The 22,919-nt window shown below is 35.5% G+C and overlaps 2 protein-coding genes across 4 annotated transcripts; both read left to right on the top strand.

Moving 5' to 3' along the window:
* Positions 1–8,134: 8,134 nt before the first annotated feature.
* On the top strand, positions 8,135–10,118 carry LOC6643394 (neuropeptide FF receptor 2). Its single transcript, XM_023176319.2, has 3 exons — positions 8,135–8,532; positions 8,586–8,948; positions 9,087–10,118. Exons 1-3 carry the CDS (start codon positions 8,176–8,178, stop codon positions 9,990–9,992), a joined length of 1,626 nt encoding a protein of 541 aa, XP_023032087.1. The 5' UTR covers positions 8,135–8,175; the 3' UTR covers positions 9,993–10,118.
* A 2,694-nt stretch (positions 10,119–12,812) lies between these two features.
* LOC6643395 (sphingomyelin phosphodiesterase) lies at positions 12,813–21,932 on the top strand. Of its 3 annotated transcripts, XM_023176257.2 has the most exons (8): positions 12,813–12,951; positions 18,619–18,796; positions 18,862–20,167; positions 20,227–20,435; positions 20,495–20,789; positions 20,846–21,031; positions 21,288–21,394; positions 21,485–21,545. In XM_023176257.2, the coding sequence occupies exons 2-7, from the start codon at positions 18,691–18,693 to the stop codon at positions 21,391–21,393; spliced, it is 2,208 nt and encodes a 735-aa protein (XP_023032025.1). In that variant the 5' UTR covers positions 12,813–12,951; positions 18,619–18,690; the 3' UTR covers position 21,394; positions 21,485–21,545. The 3 variants fall into 3 exon arrangements, with proteins under 3 accessions (XP_023032025.1, XP_023032026.1, XP_002066142.2); XM_023176258.2 differs by lacking the exon at positions 21,288–21,394 and having other exon boundaries at positions 21,485–21,932; XM_002066106.4 differs by lacking the exon at positions 21,485–21,545 and having other exon boundaries at positions 21,288–21,442.
* The last annotated feature ends 987 nt before the right edge of the window (positions 21,933–22,919 follow it).

Here is a 22,919-nt window from a genome sequence, read left to right as displayed (position 1 = left end):
AAATAAGTTTTTTTTTTACATTCAGAGGGTGCACTATCCTGGTTATCCAGTTTGAAAGCTAAAAAAATAATTTAGATTATTTTCCAATACAGCTAAAAACTTTGATTTTGGACTCGTTTGCATACTTTCAGGCTGCCTTTTTTATTGTTACCGTTTAAACGCTTCATGGGATATATTTATCCTCTCCTTCATTATCTTATTTTATCACATACATATTTCAACACGATTTATAGCTGAACATTTTGTGCAGAATCTTTTAAAACTTTTCTTAAGTCCAGATTGTCGGTTAGAATACAATATATCAAGGGAATTATTTAATGGATAAGGCGATTGGTAAAATAAAAATTATTAAACATCCTTGATCTGCGGGCACACGACAAGAGGCTAAAAATGATCTCTCGATATGACTCCAAAATCTAATCGGCATCTCATGTTGATCAGAATTATTTATACTAATCAAGCACCTTGTGGCAAACGCCATTCTTCGTTTTTTGGCCAGGTGCAAGATCAAATAATGCAGATGGTTTGCCGAATCGTGAGCATGCCACGTGCAATTGGCCATGAGAAAAACACAGATTTTCTAGATTGAGGCCACAAATGGTCAAGGATTGGCCCTGTGATTTGTTGATCGTCATGGCAAAGGCAAGACGAATCGGGAATTGAATTCGTTTAAACTCAAAGGGCATATCTGTTGGGATGATCGGAATCCTTGGAATAAGAACTTCCGCATCTTTAAATTTTCCTTTGAGTATCGACGCGTGAATCACATTGCTCATCAGTTTTCTTATCACCAAACGCGTTCCATTGCACAGTTTTTGTTGGTTTAAATTTCTAGGGATGATAACTACCGAGACAACCTTCAGTTGTAAATTGTGCGGTGGTAAGCCAGAAACATCCAAGGAGTTCAAAAATTCATTTGGATAATTAGTGCCTTCTTCTTCGTTTGTTACACAGTCGATAGATTTGAATGAATACAGAGTGCCTACGATTTGATTTTGAATTATATAATTGAGGTCATCTACATCTTTATTTTTAGCTGCCAAAATTGCTCGCTCACTTAACCATTTAGAATTTTTTTTGGTTAGCAAGTTTTCACCAACAATCAGGATTGCCACTTCATCGATTGTTGGAGCATTAAATGTGCGTTCATGTGTTCCAGCTGGTCTTTTATCTGCTCTGATTACAACTTTATAGTCATCACTTGGCATACGCTCTAAAGCAGTCTTAAACAATGCATGATGTTCATGAAGCATTTGCTGCAAATCTTGAATTGCTTTTTTCGTTGCTCTGTTGATCCCTTGACGCCGGTCAAGTTGTTCTTCCATGAAGTATATTTGCAAGAATTTATGCTGCATCTTCAATAGGTTGCAATGCGATGGCAAATCTGGCCTTGAATCTTTAAATTCAAAGCCATAGGTAAAGTTGGATTTACAAACAACTTTTTTTACGTAAATTACCTTAAATATCGGATTATATCCGTGTTCTTCGATAATTTCAGCCCCAAATGAAGTCACTTGGAAGCAGACATTGCATTTTAAAGTGTTCGCTAGAAAATGTCAAATTTCTAGTGCTTCGCCATAAAGCAGGGAACGCAATGGCTCTGGTGGCGGGACCACTGTTGGCAATGTCACTTTACCACTAAGGGAGCACAAACCAGGCGTTTCACCAGCAAATTTCAAAGCGCCACAATGCTGGCAAACAACGTCCATTGGACCAATGCAAACTAAACAATGCAAGGCGTAGTCGATGGCCATATCGATTCAAATCAATTCTTGAACCATTTCTTCTTGCACTTTGAAAATTATTCCTATGTTTATCTGTACGATAGGCTCGACGATTTCTCGTTTCTAACCTAGTCGTTTCATAGGCTGTCCTCTGTGCTCTTGTGAATACTAAAGCGGCGCTCTTCTCGTAAAATTTCTCCTTGTTCATCGGATAATTGACTCTCGAGGTACCGTAGCCTAAATGCATTACGGCTCCGCTCCGCTAATGATTAGATTGCTTATTGGTTTGGTTTGATATTACGGGTTACTAAAAACTGCACAAAACACGATATTCGAATATCTATTGTTACTACACAAAACACAATATTAACATGGTATATTACAGAGCACTACAATGACATTGAAACAACAGTTGACTTTATTTAAATTGAAAGTTAGAAATCCCTATACAAAATAGGGAAAAGAAATTGGCTGTTTTAAGGGGTTTTCCGGCAATTATTTATTCTTTTCATGAAAATTGGTTCAGCAGATCTCGAGTTATAAATATTTAAACACTTTCTCTTTTCTCCTCGCAAGATAGTTTCCTAAGCAGTCTTTGCCTTTTTATACCCTTGCAAAAAGGGTATATTAATTTTGGTCAGAAGTGTGCATCGCATAGAAGGAAGCATCTCCGACCATATAAAGTATATATATTCTTGATCAGGACGACGAGACGAGTTCAAATAGCCATGTCCGTCCGTCCGTCTGTCCCTCCGTCTGTCCCTCCGTCTGTTCCTCCGTCTGGATCAGAGCAAACTCTTCCTAGACCGTAGGAGCTACAGAGCTGAAACTTCGTTATTTTTTGCATGGTATAAAAATTATTATTGATGAATTGCTTTCGAAAGTCGTGTGTGTCATTTCTGAAATGTCCATATACATATATATATATAGATGAGAGATAAGAAAGAATTGTTTTAATATTTTCGTACACAACCTTATCGTTTTGGTCAATGTCAAAATGAAAACACATAATTGAATTGAAATAGATTTTGCACTAACAATAAGAAAAGAATAAATTCTTATCGCGACAAGCGACAATACAAACCGAAAAATATATAATTCAATGAATATTTCAAAATTAAATCATTGCTCTCAGAGACATTATCTCAGTCGCAAGTGTTAAGTAAATTAAACATTAACAAATTCATAATTTGAATATATTCTGGATTACTTTCCAAAATGAGAATGAAAAGTGTCCTCCCACTTGTTGGCCTCTTCCTTGTTCATGGTTTCCAGCATGTAATCTCTGAATCTCCTCTCCCAAAGGACGATCACGGGGTAAGTGGACTGGTGAATCGTACAAAGTGAAGTTCAATCTAATTGATAAATCTGTTTACATAGGAATGTGGATTCTCCAGTGACGAGAAAGATTTGTGTGCCTCATATTGCCATAGGTCCATGAAACTCGGTCTAGCTTACATTATTGAGCTGAAGGAAAAAATAAAAACATTCGAGGAGAATCGTTCAGAGAGTGAAATTAGTCAGCTGAACAAAGCAGTTGAGAATTTGCAAAGTAAAATTGATCAACAGAATATACAGATAGCTAATATTAACGATTTTATCACAAACCCAGTTAACGGGCAGAAAGAGGTGAAAGAGAAAGCCAAATCTCAAACTGAGATAGACAATTTGAAGAGAAAAGTAGATCAATTAAAAGAGAATTTAGAAAATGTTCAACGTCAAGCAGCAAAAGATAAGGAAGAAAGCTTAGTTGAACAAAGAAATAAAAATAGAGAAATAGAGAATCTAAAAGAGAACTTAGCGACCCAAAAGTCAGAATTAGACAAAGCAAATAAAGACCTCGAGTCGAAAAACAAGGAATTTGAAGAATATCAGACTAAGGAAAAGAATTCCAACAACAAAATTGGAGAATTAAATTCTAAAATTAGATCCTTACAGAAAAAGTTAGAAGAATCTGAAACTAAGTTGACTGATTCGAATCATTTGCTTGAAAAACATTCCCTACAACTAAAGCAAACTAAAGAATATTTAATCGAGTGTCGAAAGAGAATACTAACTGGTTGCAAAGGCCTATCTTCGGGAATTCATGAAATTGGGATTCTCGGGATTGATCCAATTTCTGCTCTCTGCGAGGGACATATAGAAGGTGGTGGGTGGATAGTGATTCATAAACGATTTGATGGCAGCGAAGACTTTCATAGAACTTGGTCTGAGTACCGTAATGGGTTCGGAAATAAGGAGGGAGAATTTTTTATTGGTCTGGAGAATTTGCATCGTATTACCAATCCCCAAACATACGAACTTTATGTGCAATTGGGATATCACAATGGAACTAGTTGCTAGTTATGATAATTTTAGAATTGGCAACGAAGCTACAAAATATAAGTTGGAGTCAGTGGGAGAGTTTAAAGGAACAGCTGGTGATGCTATGGAGTACAATTTAAATCAAGCATTTTCCAGTTATGATCAAGATAATGATCCATGGCCTCGTAATTGTGCTTATTTGTATGGAGCCTGGTGGCATAAAAATTGTGGCTGGATGTAAGTAACCAATTTAATTATACAAGAATGAACAATTGTCAAATATTTTGTTTATCTTAATTAGCCAACTCAACGGAAAATATTTAAATAAAGAAGAACAATCCTGTTCAAGTATGAGCTGGTGGAACTGTATTTCTCTCAAATCTGTCCAGATGCTTATACGACCAAAATAAATTTGGACTTCATTTCAAAATCAACGAAAATCTGAAAAAACTATGCAATCAAAATAAAAAAAATGATATTTCAGCAACAAAACAAGTTATTTTCAAACAAAACTTCTGGTCCCAATCTTGAGTGGACAATTTCCGTTTTCTGTTTTGTCTCATTGTTGGATGACATTCGCTGTCTGCCTAAAATAATGTTTACTGTAGTTCAAATACAAACATAATTTTATTTTTTCAAATTCACCATAATGACATATAAATAAAAAAAAAAATCAATCAAAACAAAATTGCGATATCTCTTTCTTAACCGGATAATATAAAATGCGTTCTATCCAATTTCTCTTACAGTATACAAATATGTCCTAACCAAGGAGTGAATTGTGTAAGTATAACCTAAATTAATTGTAGCCAAAAAACCTGACAAACGATAATTCAATCATGCTGAAGTTTGTATACCCTTTCACGTTTTTATATTTTGTCATCCCTTGGAAAATGGGCAAAACTTGTTGTTTGGAATGAAAAGAAAGAAAGAGCATGACGAGGTGAGTTTATAAAGTTCGTTTGTCTGCCCATCTGTCAGTTCGTCTGGATCAACATTCAAACTCTATATCCCGTTTAAAATATAGTGCTGAAATTACAATTTTAAAATTTACTCCATTCTTTTCCGCTTCTGAATCTTACCAGACGGCAATAAGCATTAACTGAGTATCGCAATGGGTTCGGAAATCACAGGGGAACTGTCTGATCTGCTAGTTAATTTAGAATTGGAAACGAAACTACGAAATATAAGTTGGAGTCGTTGAGAGAATTTAGAGTAACAGTTGAGGATGCTATGAATTAAATTTAATATTTAAATGGATCATCTTCCACTTTGGATGAAGACAATGATCAAAGTGAAGATGGTAGATAATTCTACATTTCAATTCAAATAACATAAATCTATCTAAATGATAGATAGAATAAATACATAAATTAATAGAAAGAAGAGTTTAAATACCCTTGCAGTCCTTGGCAATAATATTTTTACATGCCCGAAATTCTTTTTCTGTAACTCAATTCATCAATATGTTAAACCCTTCACCTACTTTTCCTATATAACTATATGATATAGTGGTCAGATTTGAGCGATTTTTATACATGATCTCACGCAGTTTCATCTCTATAGTTTTGTAGCTGGCTGAGTAAAACGCATACGCACCGACGGACAGACGGACATTGCTATATCGACTCAACTTCTCATGCTGATCAAGAATATATATACTTTAAGATAGATAAGAGGTTTTAAAAAGCAAAATCCAACAATGTTTTTTATACCCTTGAAAAAGTTGATATTAATTTTGAAGGAAGCATCTCCGACGATTTAAAGTATATATATTTTTGATCAGCATGAAGATTCGAGTTCAAATAGCCATGTCCGTCCGTGCGTCCGTCCGTCTGGATTAACGCAAACTCCTCCATGTAGGCTTGTATGTACTGCTGGAGTTGTTTGTCTCCCATACAAACGGCAAATTTAATATTGATGAGCTTATTACATCTAAAAACGACTTTGCCAAATTTAATCAAGATCGGGTGACTATCATATATGTATATCATATAGCTCCCATATGAACGATCGGCAGAAAACAGTGACTTTGATTAATGACTTCGTTATAACTATGTTATGCTAAGATTGTAGGCCGTTCTTTCGCAAACATAGGCCTTGATAGATAAAACGTTTTTCCACTTTGATGGCTTTATGTAAGGAAAGAGTTACCAAAAAAGTTGCAAGGGCATAAAAACTTTGACGCGGTCGAAGTTAGCCCCGGCCTCTGGTTTATCATAAGTTTTATAGTGTTGATATATAATTTTGTTGCAGCACATTTGGACAGAGTAAAACTTTATTTTGGTCGAATAAGCATCTGGAAAGATTTAACAATAAGAGAAATGCATTCCCACCAGCTCATGCAGGATCAATCTTCAACTTGACTTTTCGAATATTTTGCGTTGAGTGACAATGTTACTTCTTGTTTGCATAAGAAAATAAGTAATTGGTTACTTACATGGAAACCCTCTTGTGCCTCGAGGCACCCATCTGGTCAGTACATTTTTTGTCATCCAATTGATCATTGTCTTTATCAAAGCTCGATTATTATATATTCTATATGCAATGCCTAAGAATCCAAGAGTCCCAAATGCTGAAGGAGGAGTTCGCGTTGATCCAAACGAACAGACGTGGATATATTCACTAAGATGCCTAAGCTGATCATGACTATGTCAAACAAATACCCCCTGTAAGGGTATAAAAACTAACCTATTGGATTGGTATAGTCTGTTTTACAGAAAATTGCTAACCATTTTACTTTAAATTTCTAATGAAAGAATTGGTTTTCAGTAAAATTGGTTTAATTCCAACTTTAGTTCAGTCTACTTGCATTGTATTTATAAGTAGCGTTTGTTGATGGGGATAAGTGTGAAATTAGTTGTCATTCCAGACAGTTTATTGTTAGACTTCTGTGTTCAGTATTTCGTGGCAAATCACCGTGAACTGATTTTTAAACACATTTATAAAGCTCGACTTGTTACGTCAAACGTTTTGTGAGCAATTTAGCTCAAGGAATCGTCCTGTCAACTGAACAGGGTCTGTGGGTCCGTGTCAAATCATTGGTGAACGTGGATAAGCCACCAACCGTTGGACACTTGGAAGCCAACATTGAACGCGCAATAGGTGGCCAATGGCAACCAATTGGACTGGTCGAAAGGCCTATTTAAAAAGCAAACACTTAATGACATCTTATTTGTATGAAAATAAAGCTAAAATTGTAATCATTTCATAGATTTTTGTGTGTCTTTACAGTTACTTTAGAGTGTACTTTTCTTTCCTAATTTTGATAAGTACATTTATATCTGTAGTTTATGAGGGTGATATATTAAGGGTTAAGATAATGTATGTAGTGTATCTATGTATTTAAGGTAAATTAATATTCTACATATGTACATACATAGATATTTCTGCATAACGATACAAATCAGAAATTTGTATTTAAAATCCCTCATTTAAATCTAACTTACGGCTAGGACTAGATATTATGTCAGGATATTGAAATGTTTCTTCGTTGTAGAAACATCTATTGTTAAAGTTTGTATGGAATCATTCATGTCTCTCCGTACTTTCGTGGAAAAATGCCAGGCCAAATTATTTACTTAGTTCTTTGCTCATCTCTGGTTTGAAAATACTGGTAGAAATAGTGTGGCTGTTCTTGTTCGCTTATCGATAAGTCGGCTGCACTTGGCGCTAAATTTGAAAAGCGACACACGAAAGAGAAACTGAAACTCTGAAACTTATTAAACGAATGAATTGTGAAACCTATTAAACGAACGCTTATAAAAAATGAGGAAAAATACAAAAAATATCAGCTTATTTGATTACATATATAAACTGATTATAGCAATTGATATATTTTAAAATTTGTACAACCTGCATTGGGTTAGTCATAAAATAACGCACAACAAAATAATAACTTATCATTGCCATCATCATCATCATCATTCATTCATTCATTCACTGATTCTGATTGCCAGGTGCAATGCGTTCGAGCCATTAATTATGACAGCCGATAACAATCTAAATACGAATGCTTTGGAAATACGATAAGAGTAGGAAAGAACATTTAATGCGAAGATAAAACCAAAAGCCATCATAAATTTACAAACAGTCTAATCCGGGAAGTCGAAGCGAAAACAATTGCATAATTTTCGGGCCGAAAATAATGGCCCTACTGCACTACACATACGAGGAGTTGCAATATTATTTGAAATATATAGTAAATAAGAATACAACATCAACGGAGAATTATGCAAATGACGTCACATATCCGGGCATATTGATATCCGATCTGAGTCAGATAAACATCAAGAAGCGTAGCATTTTCATGGGCATAGTGGGCGCCTTGTTCCTCTTGGCATTCTTGGGTAATCTGAGTACCCTCTATGTGAATTCACGTCGGAAGCTGCGTCCATTTTTCCGAGCCTGTCTGATATCCTTGGCCTGCAGTGATTTAATGTCATGTGTGTTCAGTACCATTGCCTATATAGCCCAGTTTAAGGCAGAGTATTTGCAATTATGGGTGAGTTGGCGATGCCACAAGATAATCTTTTCATGACTCAATGTCCAACACAGACTCTGGGCGATTTCATGTGCAAATTCGTGCCGTTTATCACCACGGCAGCTGTACTGGCCAGTAGCCTGACCCTTGTGGCCATTGCTTTCGATCGGTATATGGCCATTATGAGAGCCGTTTTGGGTTTCTGGAATCCAGATGTCCGCATTTGTGTCATCTGCATGGCTGGCATTTGGTTGGCATCAATGGGGACTTCTGGTCCCTTGTTTACCATCTACGATCTGGATAAGATTTACCTACTGGAATTGGATGAACCGCAACTGCAATCGAACCAGGGGGAGGGAACTACAACCGCAATGCCAACTACCGAGGATTTGCTGGTCACTGAGTTGGAACTTGTCAGCATGTGTATAACTGGCGATGTGAGTCTAAGATTCCAAATTCTGGATTATTGTTTTACATGTGCTGGGATCAGAGGCGTTCTGATAAGGCGCTTATCAGCCACTCAACAATAACAATGTGTTATTTTTTTATTTTTCTATTTATACAAATACCCACAGCATGATGTTGGCCTTTACTACGTCATATTGTTTGGTTTAATATTTCTGCCGTGCATTGTGGCCTTTATTTGGCTGAATACCATAATAGCCCGTCAATTGTGGCTAAGGCGTCATTATCATCATCATCAGCAGCAACCAGAACAGGAGCAGGACCAGGTCGAAGCTCGTGTCAAGATGAACAATGTGGAACTCCTAATGCCCAGCGCCATGATGAGTGCTCTGAGTGTGGCGGCCCCTTTTAATCTTGATAAAATGGGCACTACATTGCCTCCACCTCCCCCACCAAAGCCAACTGTTTCCTCCACACCGCCAACTGTGGGAGCAGCTGCCTTGGCCCGAGAGCAAAGACATCGACGTATGGTTCTCGTGGTCCTCCTCATGATGGCTGTCTTCATTTGCCTTCGTTTGCCAGCTTGGATCTTTCTGATTATGCGTCTGTATGGCTCGTTCTCCACACCAGTCGATTGGTTGCTCTACTTCAGTTTTGGGATCCTAAATTTAACAAGCTGCGCATTGAATCCTGTGTTTTACACCTTTCTCACTCAAACCATTCGCACACTGTCGTACTTTAAGCAAAAGATACGCAATTGGACCTGTTGTGGGGGGAAGGGTTTGCAGGACGAGGCCATGCCAACGGAACCGACTGATCCTGGCAAAAAGTGGGGATTCGGTGTGTGTTGCGGTCTAAGACACATAACCATCACTTGGCGGTGTTATCCAGATCATAATCTAGCCAAGGCAACATCCACAGAGATTCCCAATGATGCAATGCCTCAGCAGCCCTCCGGTCAAATTCAAGGTGATCCCAGTAGCCTGCAGTTCTTTTATAATTTGAAGCATGACATATACGCCATCTACAATCAGAATGAAAGTTCACTCAGTGCGTCAATTGAGTCCTCTGTCTGATCATCGTTATTATCATCATCAATCATTGAACCCGATCGCCTGATACGGTAATTATAAATTGATTAATAATGGTGGGCCCCACACACACACACACACAAAAAAAAACTGAAACTGAAACTGAAACTGCAACTGATATGGCTGAAGTAATAATAATATGTACTTGAACAAAATGTATATAAGCTTGTGAATAATTTTTTTGTACAATAAACATACAAATAATATATTTTAGATAAGAGTTCAATTGCTAGAAACAAAAATGCATCGAACAAAATCATTAAGCAAACCACAAATTTGATTAAATTGAACAACTAGATTGACAATTTGTGGTTTTTTATTAAAATATGACCTGTGACTAAGCACCTCTTTAGACCTTATACTAACAGCTTTATCTATAGTATACAAGTTTGTTAGTTTTGTTTAACAATTTCCGTTTTTTAAACAATGGCTTTTCAAAATATGCTCTGACAAGATAAGACATCATCATCATCATTATCATCGCACTAATTAAATGTCAAAAGTTGCTCAAGCGAGGTAAACAATAGAGGATTATAAACATTAATTAGAGCATCGAATAATGTATACCCTTCAGTAGGAAATTAAATAAGGCTTAAATAAGTCAATGCAAACAATTGTGTTTTTATTACCACTTTATTGTCATATGAAACATAAAGTTGAAATTTTCGTTACTTTGTGTTAGAGAAGCTATAAATGACAAAATATTTATTACATCTGAGAGATATGTCATATATTATGTATATGTTTATCTATATATTTCTATATTTTTTAATCTATTAATGACAGGGCAACTTCATTACCCTCTCCCACTTATAGCACATAGGACTTTCCATTAAACCTTGTAATTCAAGTCGAACCCAAAAAAACTGGGTTTAGATAAACCAATACACAAAATTTTCGTTTATGCTGTCGATTTTGGTTCATATTTAAATTGATTAATAATAAAAATAGTAACAAATAAATTTGTTTTCTTTCACAAAATCATCTAATTAGACTGTAGTAAGCAGTAGTAACCTTAACTTTTCGAAACACATAAAAAACAATTGATCTTTAATCTGTTAATGTAGAGAGCAGCATGAATGATAGAAAAATCAATTCGAGTTAACTAAATGAATGAATGAATTTGAAAATCAATTTCAAGTATATGAGTGTGCGACGTAAAAAACAGTCGGACATCATTCAAACGAAAAAAAAAAAACGAATTGAATGAGTTATAAAGTAAGACAATGAGTTGCTATGATACGAATGGATTCGAATCCCAATTCTGATTTAAGTATTTAGTATTTATTTGTATTGTATATTTTTGAACTATATATACTCAGACTACAATACTGTTGTTATCGGGTACAAACCCAATACAGAGTAATATTAAAAGGTGATGGATTGGAGAATATTATTCTTTATAATATGTAAGATAGCCTTATTTATGTTTTCTCGGTTCGTGGCAACTAGGAATCTAATTTAGAATTTAAAATTAGATTTTACAATATTTGTCCCAAATTGTCCAATCCAAAAAAAGTTTTTGTTCGCCATTATTTTTCCTACATTTTTGATCAAATAATAAGTTGTTGTTGCTTTAAAATGTACCAATAAAAATGAGACAATTCGAATAATTCGAATGATTCGAGTGCCTTAGTACATTTCGATGCTTTGACACTCAATTCATTGCCTTTCATTGAACAGAGTTACGTATTTTCAGAGATTTGACAAGTACTAACTCACACTCATTTATTTCGTTGTGTAGTTGTCACTCATTCATTTGAATTCAATTCGAATGGATTCATTTGAATTTGACTTTTCTCTCATTCATGCAGCTCTCTAATGTATAGGTTGCTTATAATTAAATAATTTCATAAAAATTACAAATTAAAGACCACTAGAGACACCCTACGCTAAAAGCATTTTGAAAGAAATGTATATCTGTGATTGTTTAATCGATTTTTGCGTTGCCTAGGAATATTCCTTCCGCGTTGGCCTTGCATTTAAAAGCACACTTAAAATGCAATTTAAATATTCAGGCAAAGTAATATTGATTTTATATATTATATATTTATAAAGATTCACATTTACAATGCATAAGCCACAACGACTGCTGAAGGACCCGCAAAAGTTTAAGTGAAGGGAAACTAGAAGAAAACTACTTGAACTTTAACTAATACTCTAAACGTAAAACTAGATTTCAAAATTAAAGAAAACCAAATTTATATTTATTTTTTAAATGGTTTCAAAATTAAATTTTTGGTTTCTAACTAAATAACCCTCAGAATGATTACAGGGTATACGGTAATTCATCATCGTGTCATTAAGCTGCTATTGTAAATTGAATTAGGTGAGCTGAATGAAAGCTAGTCTCTCACTCTCTGTCTCTCAGCTGACCCCACGCAATCAGCTGTTTTAAGCCAAGCTCGACTCAAAAGCTTTGCCCATTTCGCTTAAGCCAATGGAATTTTTCTCTCAGTTATCATTGGCGGTTTGTGGCAAGCGGTTGGCTTTTTAGTTCTCTCCATTTGAGAGACAATTTCGTGACAATATTTACTCGGGTGAAATCTACGACAATCAGTGCTCAGTGTTCAGTGCATGCCAAAAAAACAAAAAAAAACAAAAAAAACAAAAAAAAAAAGAAGAAACAAATTGTGTGTAAAATAAATAATAACCGAAAATGAAATGTAAATAAATGAGGCCAATCGACAAAAGAGAGTTGCGAATTATGGCGCATTCATTATAAATTTTTATAAATAGAAACACAAAAGAAAGAAAAAGTGGTTAATCACATACTAAAAAAAAAAATCTTTTAAAGAACCAAAAACCAAGAAGCAAGGAAAGAGAGAGAGAGAGAGAGAGAAGATTATACACAGTTTTAACAGTGTGTGAAAAAGTGTCATAAAATATTTTTGATTAAGTGAATTCTTCTGCACACAAAGCAAAGAAAGCGAATCATCAACAGGTAAATATTACTGGTCACTTTGTTACCTGTTCTTCATCATCTTCAGCATTGATTTGGACAAAATATAAAATGAATGCAAAACCAGTTGGCGGCTATTTTACTGTTACACATTTCGTCAGAAGACCACAAAATACCATATATGTATGTACATTTGTATGTACTCCTCGAGCTGGAGAAACACGTTTGTGCGCATGCGCGCATTTCACTTGGAGTTGGTCCCTCCATCCACCCATCCATCCATCCATCCATCCACCCCTCCTAGTGCCATTACGCTTCTCTTTATCTCACTCTGTCAACCAGGCCCACAATTTGTGAGCTTGGCTTGCAAAATCTTGTAAAGTTGTCAACGGTTTTTCACTTTTTTTTTGTTATTCCTCCTCCTATTTACTATATCTATGTATCTATCAGTTTCATCAACACACACACACACACACACATTGTATGGCATTCTAAAGCTCTACGTCTGTCTGTCTTTGTCACTCACTTGTCATATCTCTTTCTCTTCGACCATTATGTTCAATTCATGTTTGGTTTTTTTTTTTTGGATTTGTCATTCAGTTCAGACTTCTTGGACAGGTTACGAAGCGGAGCGCTTTCGTTAGTTTGGATTTCTGTTTCTATTTCTATTTCAAATAGCCATTCCCATATTCGTGCACTGTGGTTTTATTCGGTAGCTGCATATTTAATTAGATCATGCTAATAAAATAACCATTATATAGGCCAGTATTTTGGGCATGACGAGGCCAAAATATTAAAATTTTCAATGTTAACAAAGGGCACTGGCTTTGTAATACCCTGTGCTTCGATTTCCCTCTTTTTTTTTGGCGAGACGTCACCACTTCAATTTTCAAACAAGCCATTTCTGACGAAGATTTTTCGCGAATAAGCTGGAAAATGGTTTAAATACCATTTTGATCGACAAAATTCGAGTTTTTTAATATTGAACCCACAAGTTCGCAAGTTCAGAAAACTGAAGATATGTTTGTTTTTAGCAAATCAAAATATTTCCCTTTCTTCTTTAACCAAATCTAAAGGGTATTAAAGACATTTCACTCTAAAAAAACACAAACACCGGAATACCAAAACCAATGAAAAAAAGAAATGTTTAGAATAATTAAAATATCTTTAATAGAACCACACAAATTTCTCTTTGTAAACAGAGTTTTACCTTTGTTCACACTTTGCCCACTAAGGAAAAACAAACCAATGGGCGATAGAGAAAGAGAAGAAAATTACTTTCCATTTCATTTCTTAATTATTATAAAACAAGAAATGCTCATTAAAACATTACATGCAGCTTATCTACCGCCACACGACCGTTATACAATAGCCCAAAAAAACTGAAAACTGAAAACTGAAACCCACAACAAAAATTAAAAAAAAAAAACAACAACAACACTAGGAAAACAACAGATACAAACAATGGATAACAACATGATGGTTGTTGGACTTTGAAGCTATTTAGCACATCCCAAAAGCATTTTCATATTATTAAGAAAATAATTTCTAAAGAAAGTGAAAGTTACAAAATGAATCCAACGTTTGCCCTTATAAGGCGACGACCTGTCACTGACGTTGACTGAATAATGATCAATAACTCTGATCGTATCAGATAATCTGAGAACCTACCTACATACCTACATCAGAGAGAGTCGTTGTCGTCGTCGACGTTGTTGCTGTTGTTGTTAAATAAAAGTGTGCCAAAAAAATAAAATAAACAGAATAGTTCAGCAACAACAACAACAACAAAAAGAAATGAAATACACGTGCTTAACCGGTTTCAATCTAAAGCCATTTCTTTTATACAAATTATTGCAATTGAGCTTGACTCATCTTTTATACCCTTTACTGGAATTGTTTGGTTTATATTAAATGTTAAAAAAAAAGTTTATAGAATGAAGATTAACTGACAATATAGTATAACTCAAATTTTTCTCTTAGCGAGGCTCTTAAAAGAGTTAAGAGGTTATAAAAGTTAGAGCCATTAAATTAGGTATTTGGACTCGTCGAGTTTGAGGTAATTTCACATCTATGCGACGTCGCACTTAAGCAAATATTTAATTAAATATTATGAAATGTGAATGTGTTATATGTAAAGAATAAACAAGACCTTGTAAATCTTATATGTTTAATGCTGAAGGAGAGAACTTAGCAAAGAGTAATAAATATAAGATAATGAGACAAAAATATGTTTGAATTTGTTTTATATACTTAGAAATTTATTTGGATGTCTTGCACACATTAAGAATTAAAACTTAAAAGTTTAAATTCAGGAAATCTCAATCATTTATATGTGTATCTCTACAAGGTTTAAATATCTTGGATAAATAAGTTTAACCAGAGAGAAGAGCTGACCCCATTAAATTCAGATAAAGCCTTACTTTGTTTTTATTAAGAAAAATTATCAAGCAGAATAATTGCTTAAACGTCTGTCTGTTGTTCATATAATTATGCCACAGAGATTGACTACTTAATACGATGATTTATCTCAGTATTATAAGCAACCAATTTGCTCTTTCATAAAGTAAACAATTTTTACTTAAATATGTTGCAATATTAACATTTCTTTTACAATATTTCAAACAATTTTGATGGAAAACCTTTCTTGTACAAATTCCCTATAATTTTGTTTTCTTTATTGATAAAATAATAATTAAAATAAGATTTATTTTTGAGGAGATAACTTTAGGTCGAAATTATAAATCTTTACTCCTTTCTATTTCCATTTTTATATATTGCAAAAACTTATTCCAATAACTTTTTAAGAGCTTTTAAACGTGCTTATATGGAAACAAATTCTATAGATCGAGACATCTATTTCTATGGATTTTCTTCGTGTGAAAATAAAAAATAAATAAAATAAGCAAAGCATACAAATTTTGTCTAGAGCTTGAGCCTACTACACTTCAAAATAAGTAAGGAAATAATGACAATTAAAGGATATGATTTATTTGAGAAACATTTTGAAAATATGTTCTACTGGAAAAGAAAGAAAAACATTTTTGGTCAGTTTGTTTGATAAGAAAAAACTTTCTTGTCTTGTCTCTTGATGGCAGTGATTTATGCAAATTTGTGTAACTTTTATTTCAATTTATTATTATTTATTTGTTACAAATTAATACAGGGTATTTCAAAGTCTTTCAAAGTCCTCTTCTGTCATGACTTCTTTTATTATTAGTTAGTTCAAAGTTTTATGACTGTAACTTGACCTGTATTTAAAGCTGGAAATTTTTATCCTAACCTTGCCTAAAAACTTGTTTGCTTTTTCTCTGGTTTTGTGTCTTTGCCGCTTGTAATTTGTATTGCCAAATGCAATTTTGTTTCATTTCAAAATGAACTCTTCTTCATCGCCCTGACGACACTTTCGATTTTCGCATATAACAAATGAAATCACAGAAGAAGCAACAGCACCAACAAAAAAGTCGCGCTTTAGTTACTTTTTTCTTCGGTTTTCTTCGAGACCTTACTACTTACTACTTATTACACCAAAGTTGACGATTTCACTTCGTCTGTCTGATTGTTGGAATGTCCGTCTCTCCGTCTCTCCGTCCGTCCGTCCGTCTGTCTGTCTAGGAGAGGCCAATGTACCGTCATGGAGAGACTCCGATACGCGTTGCTGCGGGGGTCTGTATACAAATATATGTTTTTTTTTTGTTGCTTTTTGCCAGTGACCAAATGATGGCTCGACATTGAGTGTAGCCTCTCTTCTGCCCCCGTTTGATCCCCTTCTGGTGGTGAGCCATTGAAATTATGCATAATGGGGCGCTGGGGCTCGCTTGGCACAATAAACACAAATGGTCTTAAGGTTGCTCGCCAACACCAGCAACAACAACACCGACAACACCGACAACAGCAGCAACAGCAGCAACAACCGAGCAGAAGCAAACAAATCAATTTGTTTTATTGTTGACTTTGGGTATCAAATGATCAAATTAAACTGAGCAAAAGCAAATCTAAACAGTTCAATCAAATTTAATAAACAAAAACTTTGTTTTTAAATGGCAAAATTAACTGCTAAATTTTTCATCATTTAAGTAGTTCTCTAGATTTTTAGTAAATTTTAATGTTACATAAATAAACTATTAACTGATAACGCGATCTGCCTCACTCTCTCTCTCCCGCACCCTTTCCTTCTCTGCCTGTCAGTAAAAACACATTTCAATTAAATGGCAACTAGTTTTAGTTGTTTGCTAGTTTGGGTTCTGTTGAGGATGTTGATAAGGCCAGCAATCTAAAGAAAAAACATTCGTATTATAAATAAACTCGACAACTTAATACCATTCGGGCTGTTGTGTTTAACACGTTATATAAAGAATATTTACTTGCCCAAATAAACAAATGTGGAAATGTTTACCCACAGTTAAGATTCTGTGCTCTGAAAACTGAATCATCACCAGCAACAATAGTTTAAGAGTTTTTAAGAACATACTAAGCCACATGTTTAAATGCAAACCTGTCTAAAGAATAAAACATTTAATGTCAGTTCTATTTTTTAGTTGTTTTAAATTTGAATGAAAAGTTGCTACATCTTTCCAATATTTCCCTTATTCACTTTTCGCTTCCAATAATCATGAATAGTCAGAACATCAATTACCATAATTTCTTATGCTTTTAACCGATTTTAGTCAATTAGTATTTGATTTTGGCCAATCGTTGTATGGACTCGATCCTCAACTTATATTAGGCTAATTTCCTTGCACAAGTTTCCTACAAGAATATAACAAGGATGTAAACAAATTTTACTTCATTTAGTTTTCATTTAAAGTTTTGTCCAAAATGACGAGTGACAATAAAATAGCTTTTACTTATAACATGGAAATTATTGGAAATAAAAATTATTTACAGCAATTTTATATAGATAGAAATGCAATTTAATGAAAAATTATTTAAATTTAGTTAGTTGCCTTTCAAAATATTTATTATAAAAATTTTTACAAAAACTTATTTTGTTTTTTCTACTTCATTTGTGAATGAATGTTTTTCTTAATTGAAATTTCAGAAAGAATCAAAGCTAATTAGAAAATTGATTCTGCATTTGTATCCATTCAATTCCTTGTTGTCAATATCATTCAATTTATTTATTGATTTGATGATAAGTATATTATATATTGGTTTTGTTTGTATGTACATTATTCATTCGATTAATGTGTCTGATCAAAGAATACAACATTTTCTATAAATATTGGAGTGTTACAAAAACATTAATATCTTTGCCTAACTGTCTGTGTTTATTTTAAACTACATTTGTGTTGTTTAATTTCCGATTTCTCACGTTTTTTCAGAGCGTTTGTAATATGTATAATACTTTTTAATACATTAATCCATATACAACTTTAAATCCTGTTCAGAGATTTAGTAGGAAGTTTTGTTATTAATCTGTTAGTGGTAAATTTTCTCCAGTCATCAAAAGGGCTTTTCAGGCATTACAGCTAACTTGTTAATCATGTCTAAACTACATTAAATTAGCCTTGAAATGACTGCAAATTTCGCACAATGTGTAAACGATGTTTTTGTTGTTGTTGATCATAATGGATCGAAAATATGTAGATGGCATAACGGAATTTCATATACTTGAACATTGCCCCTTTTCCTGCAATGAAACCCGTTTAACATAATAATGACTGTTTTTTTCCTTACTTGCTTTTTTTGTCCAACCCAAAAATGTAGGTCAAGCCGGCGGCTGCTTACCTGTGAACTGGCGGCGGAGAGGCAAAGAGAGAGATAAATAACTTGAGAATTATGACACTGCATCGAGCACCATCATTATGGTCAAGTCCACGACGAAGTCCCAGGGGAATGTGCTGCCTCATAACGATGCTGGCAGCACTTCTAGCCACAACAAATGGTAACTAGATCAAAACTGCACTTGAAAACACTCGAAAACAATTGCTAACAATTCGTCTTTTACAGCCTTTCCCTTTCTGTTCCCGCGTGTCCAGCCCCGTATCAATTGGACCCAGCCCGAGCTGGCGGAATGGGTGATTGAAGAACAGCCACGGAGTATACATCCACATTTGGAACTGACGCACCATCCCAATCGCACGAACAGTGAACCCTCCGACAGCGATGCGGAGTTCTTGGAACGTTTGCGAGCCATCAAGACGAATCGAACGGCAACGGGTCGCATGTTGTGGTACGATGCGGCAGCCGGCGATGGCCTGGTCTATCCGCCCTTTGTGGACAAGGCCCTGAAACTCTTGAATCTCAAACAGGTTGCCTACGAGATCGAGAATAGTGTCATGTCCAAGGTGACATGCACGGCCTGCAAGGCAGGAGCCGGAATGCTGCAGCATCAGATACAATCGGGCAAATCGGATGAGGAGATAATGCGTTTAATAGCCGAATATTGCACCAATTTAAATATCCAGAGTGCTCGAGTGTGTCAGGGTGTATCCCAGCTATTTGGCAGTGAATTGATCTACGTCCTGAAGAGAGTTAACCTCACGCCCGATGAACTGTGCAGCTTTGTCATTGGTGATGGCTGCAGCGATGTCTACAATCCCTATCATGAGTGGGAGGTTATATTTCCCCCGGTGCCGAAACCGCCTCGTCTCGCTGATCTGCCCATACCCCTGGAGGCGGCACCCTTTTTCAAGGTTCTCCACATCTCTGATACCCACTATGATCCCCACTATGTGGAGGGCTCCAATGCCGAGTGCAATGAACCTTTGTGCTGTCGCCTGAGCAGTGGACGACCAGCTAATCCCAATGCAGCGGCCGGCAAATGGGGAGACTATCGCAAATGTGATACTCCGAAGAGAACTGTCGATAATATGTTGGCCCACATAGCTGAAACTCACAAGGATATCGATTATATACTATGGACAGGTGACTTGCCGCCCCATGACGTGTGGAATCAAACCAAGGAAGAGAATCTGGCCATTATCAAGGAGACGGTTAAGCAAATGGTGGAGAAATTTCCCGGCATACCAATTTTCCCAGCCTTGGGCAATCATGAGAGTGCCCCGGTAAATAGTTTTCCTCCACCGTATGTAAATCAAGTGGATATATCCATTAATTGGCTTTACGATGAATTGGATAATCAATGGCGTCGCTGGCTGCCTCAAAGTGTCTCCCACACCGTACGCAGAGGAGCCTTCTACTCGGTTCTGGTGCGTCCAGGATTCCGAATTATTTCCATGAACATGAACTACTGCAATAACAAGAACTGGTGGCTTCTGCTCAATTCCACAGATCCAGCCACAGAGTTGCAATGGTTAGTAGCAAGACGAAATGCGATTGAAATCAGTATTAATAATTTTTGTTATATTCTAGGTTTATTTATGAACTGCAAAGTGCTGAGTTCTCCAATGAGAAGGTCCATGTCATTGGGCATATACCGCCAGGACATTCCGATTGCCTTAAGGTTTGGTCTCGCAACTTCTACAAGATTATATCCCGCTATGAGAGCACCATAACAGCTCAATTCTATGGTCATACGCATTACGATGAGTTTGAAATGTTCTACGATCCACATGATCTAAGTAAGAAGGCCACAGAAGATCCTAGAAAGAATGGAAATAATATTTATTTCTCTCTCCAGATCATCCCAACAGCATTGCCTATATTGGACCCTCCGTGTCGCCCTACTATGATCTTAATCCCGGCTATCGCATTTACTATGTTGATGGCGATCATGATAGTACCACACGCCTGGTTATCGATCACGAATCCTGGATTATGAACCTGAAAGAGGCCAATCTCTATGGCTATCCCATTTGGTATAAACTATACACAGCACGGGCGGCATTCAATATGAAGGCACTGCGTCCCAGCGATTGGCATAATCTCCTCAACGATCTAACCAATAACCAGGAACTCTTTGAGCTGTATTACAAGTGAGTTGAATGGACCCTTCATTGATTATAATTCTCAATTGTAACTCAACTCTTAGATATTATTGGAAGAACTCACCAGCCCGACCCACTTGCGATGCAGAGTGCAAAAAACGCATGATCTGCGATTGCAAGAGCGGTCGTTCACATGATCGCAAACATTTCTGCACCGATGTGGAATCCAAAATTGATGAGGAGTCATCCAAGTCATGGAAGTCGTGGTTCTATCGTGGATTATCTAATTCGTATGTACTATTTGACTAAAGTTCCTATGTTATGTGTTTGTTCGTTTTTGGTGTTGGTTCTTGCATTCCATTGACTGCCATTGCTAAATGCATTTTACCTGTAGATCCAAGATCTATTGAAGCTTTAGCATTATATAATCCAGCATTTTGTAATTAATTTTGTATATACTTTAATTATAAAAAGAACAAAAAGTAATCTCACAAATTTTATTTTCCACACGTGGTTTTGGTTAACTCATCTTACGAACTCTCTCAGAGGAGAGGAAACAACTAAGGAAGGATCTGCTTTTAATACGGAGACAACTACCGATAATAATAATTGGGGTTCGGTGGATTTCATTATTGTTAATATTGGTGGTTAAGGTATTAATGTCTTGTAAATAATTATCAATAAAATGAGAAAGTATCCCAAACTAAATTAATTCTATTCCCACACTACAAATCCAACTTTAGCTACAGTCTTCTCTCATCGATCACATATTTGCCGAAATACTTGCTGGGCTATCGCTGAGGAAAAAACCTTCGATTCTTTGGATAAAGTCAATGCAACAAATCAAAATACACAGTGCAAATGCGAAACGAAAGAAATACGCCTACAATATAAGTTTACTATGTGATAATTAGTGCTTAGAATTTAAATTTAAATTAATTAAGTAAATAATGTCACAATTGAATGCAATGCCCATAAACCCAACCCAACCCAACCCACCCCGCCTCTATATAGAACTCCTCCAATCGATCCAACCGAGTCAATGAACAATAGTCATTAAAATTAAATTGATGGGCGTGGCGGCTGAAGGCGGCCAGTGGAATGGAATGCTTACCAGTTGAACAAATTACTTTATAGAATTGTAGAATTATCGTGAATAAAGTGCAATTAATTTAATAAATACATACATAAGTAACTTTGTTTTGACTGCAAGACTTGAAAGCTCTCTAACGGTTCCTTTTCATCATGCAATAAAAGCTTTGCAAACGGTTGTAAGTCTGTTAAAGCTTTGGCTAACAGAAAAAATCGATTTTCCAACCGGTTTTTCACTATCGTTAAGGCGCCAAAAATTTGGAAATGAATTCAAATAGTTTTATACTGAAAATTTGAACAATTAATGCAAAGCTTTTAAAGTTTAATCAACGCACTTTCCATTTGATCCGATTTTAGGAGGTATTTTTATTAAATTAGTGATAAATTATTATATTTAGAGCGAAAACGATTATTTTGACAGTGAAGTGTGAAGTGTGAAGTTGGTTTTCTTTAAGGGGTTACGCCACCCTTGAGGTCCAAAAAACAGGTGAAAAAATGAATTATTGTTGTGCGGCCAGTATACAATTTAGGAAAAAACTTTTTTTATACACAGATTGAGGGTACTTTAAAGAATATTTATTGCAAAAAAAAAAAAAATTTTAAAACAAAATGGTGGAGATATGGGCCGGCAAATGCCACCATGATTTGTAAATCCTTGCAGGTGGGGTGTCAAATTTCTCGGCTAAACATCACCCGAAAAATCCAAACAAAAAATCTTGATATTCAGGAAGGCTATGGCTATCCGCCCACGTAGGATTTTTTTTTTTAAATTTTTTTTGTCAAAATGGCGGCTGTTTGAACAAAAAACGCTCTTTTTCGGAGAACATTTTTGGCTAAAAAATTCATAACTTCCAAACAGGAATCAGGAAAAAATCCTACGTGGGCGGATACCCAACACTGTAAAGAATATGTGGTAAAAATTTAAGCCAAATCGATCCAGTAGATTCGGAGATATTTGACACCCCCGTTCCAAAAAAGTAGTTTCGAGAAAAACGCAAAAAAAATGTACAGTGTAAAAGATTCTTAAAACTATAGAAGATTTTTAGAGCAAAAAAAAAAAATTTTTTTTTTTTTTCAGGGGTGGCG

The sequence above is a fragment of the Drosophila willistoni genome (assembly GCF_018902025.1).
Source record: "Drosophila willistoni isolate 14030-0811.24 chromosome 2L unlocalized genomic scaffold, UCI_dwil_1.1 Seg168, whole genome shotgun sequence".
NCBI classification, from domain to species: domain Eukaryota; kingdom Metazoa; phylum Arthropoda; class Insecta; order Diptera; family Drosophilidae; genus Drosophila; species Drosophila willistoni.
Note: the sequence above shows the minus strand (reverse complement) of the source record. Positions and strands in the feature narration are given on the sequence as shown.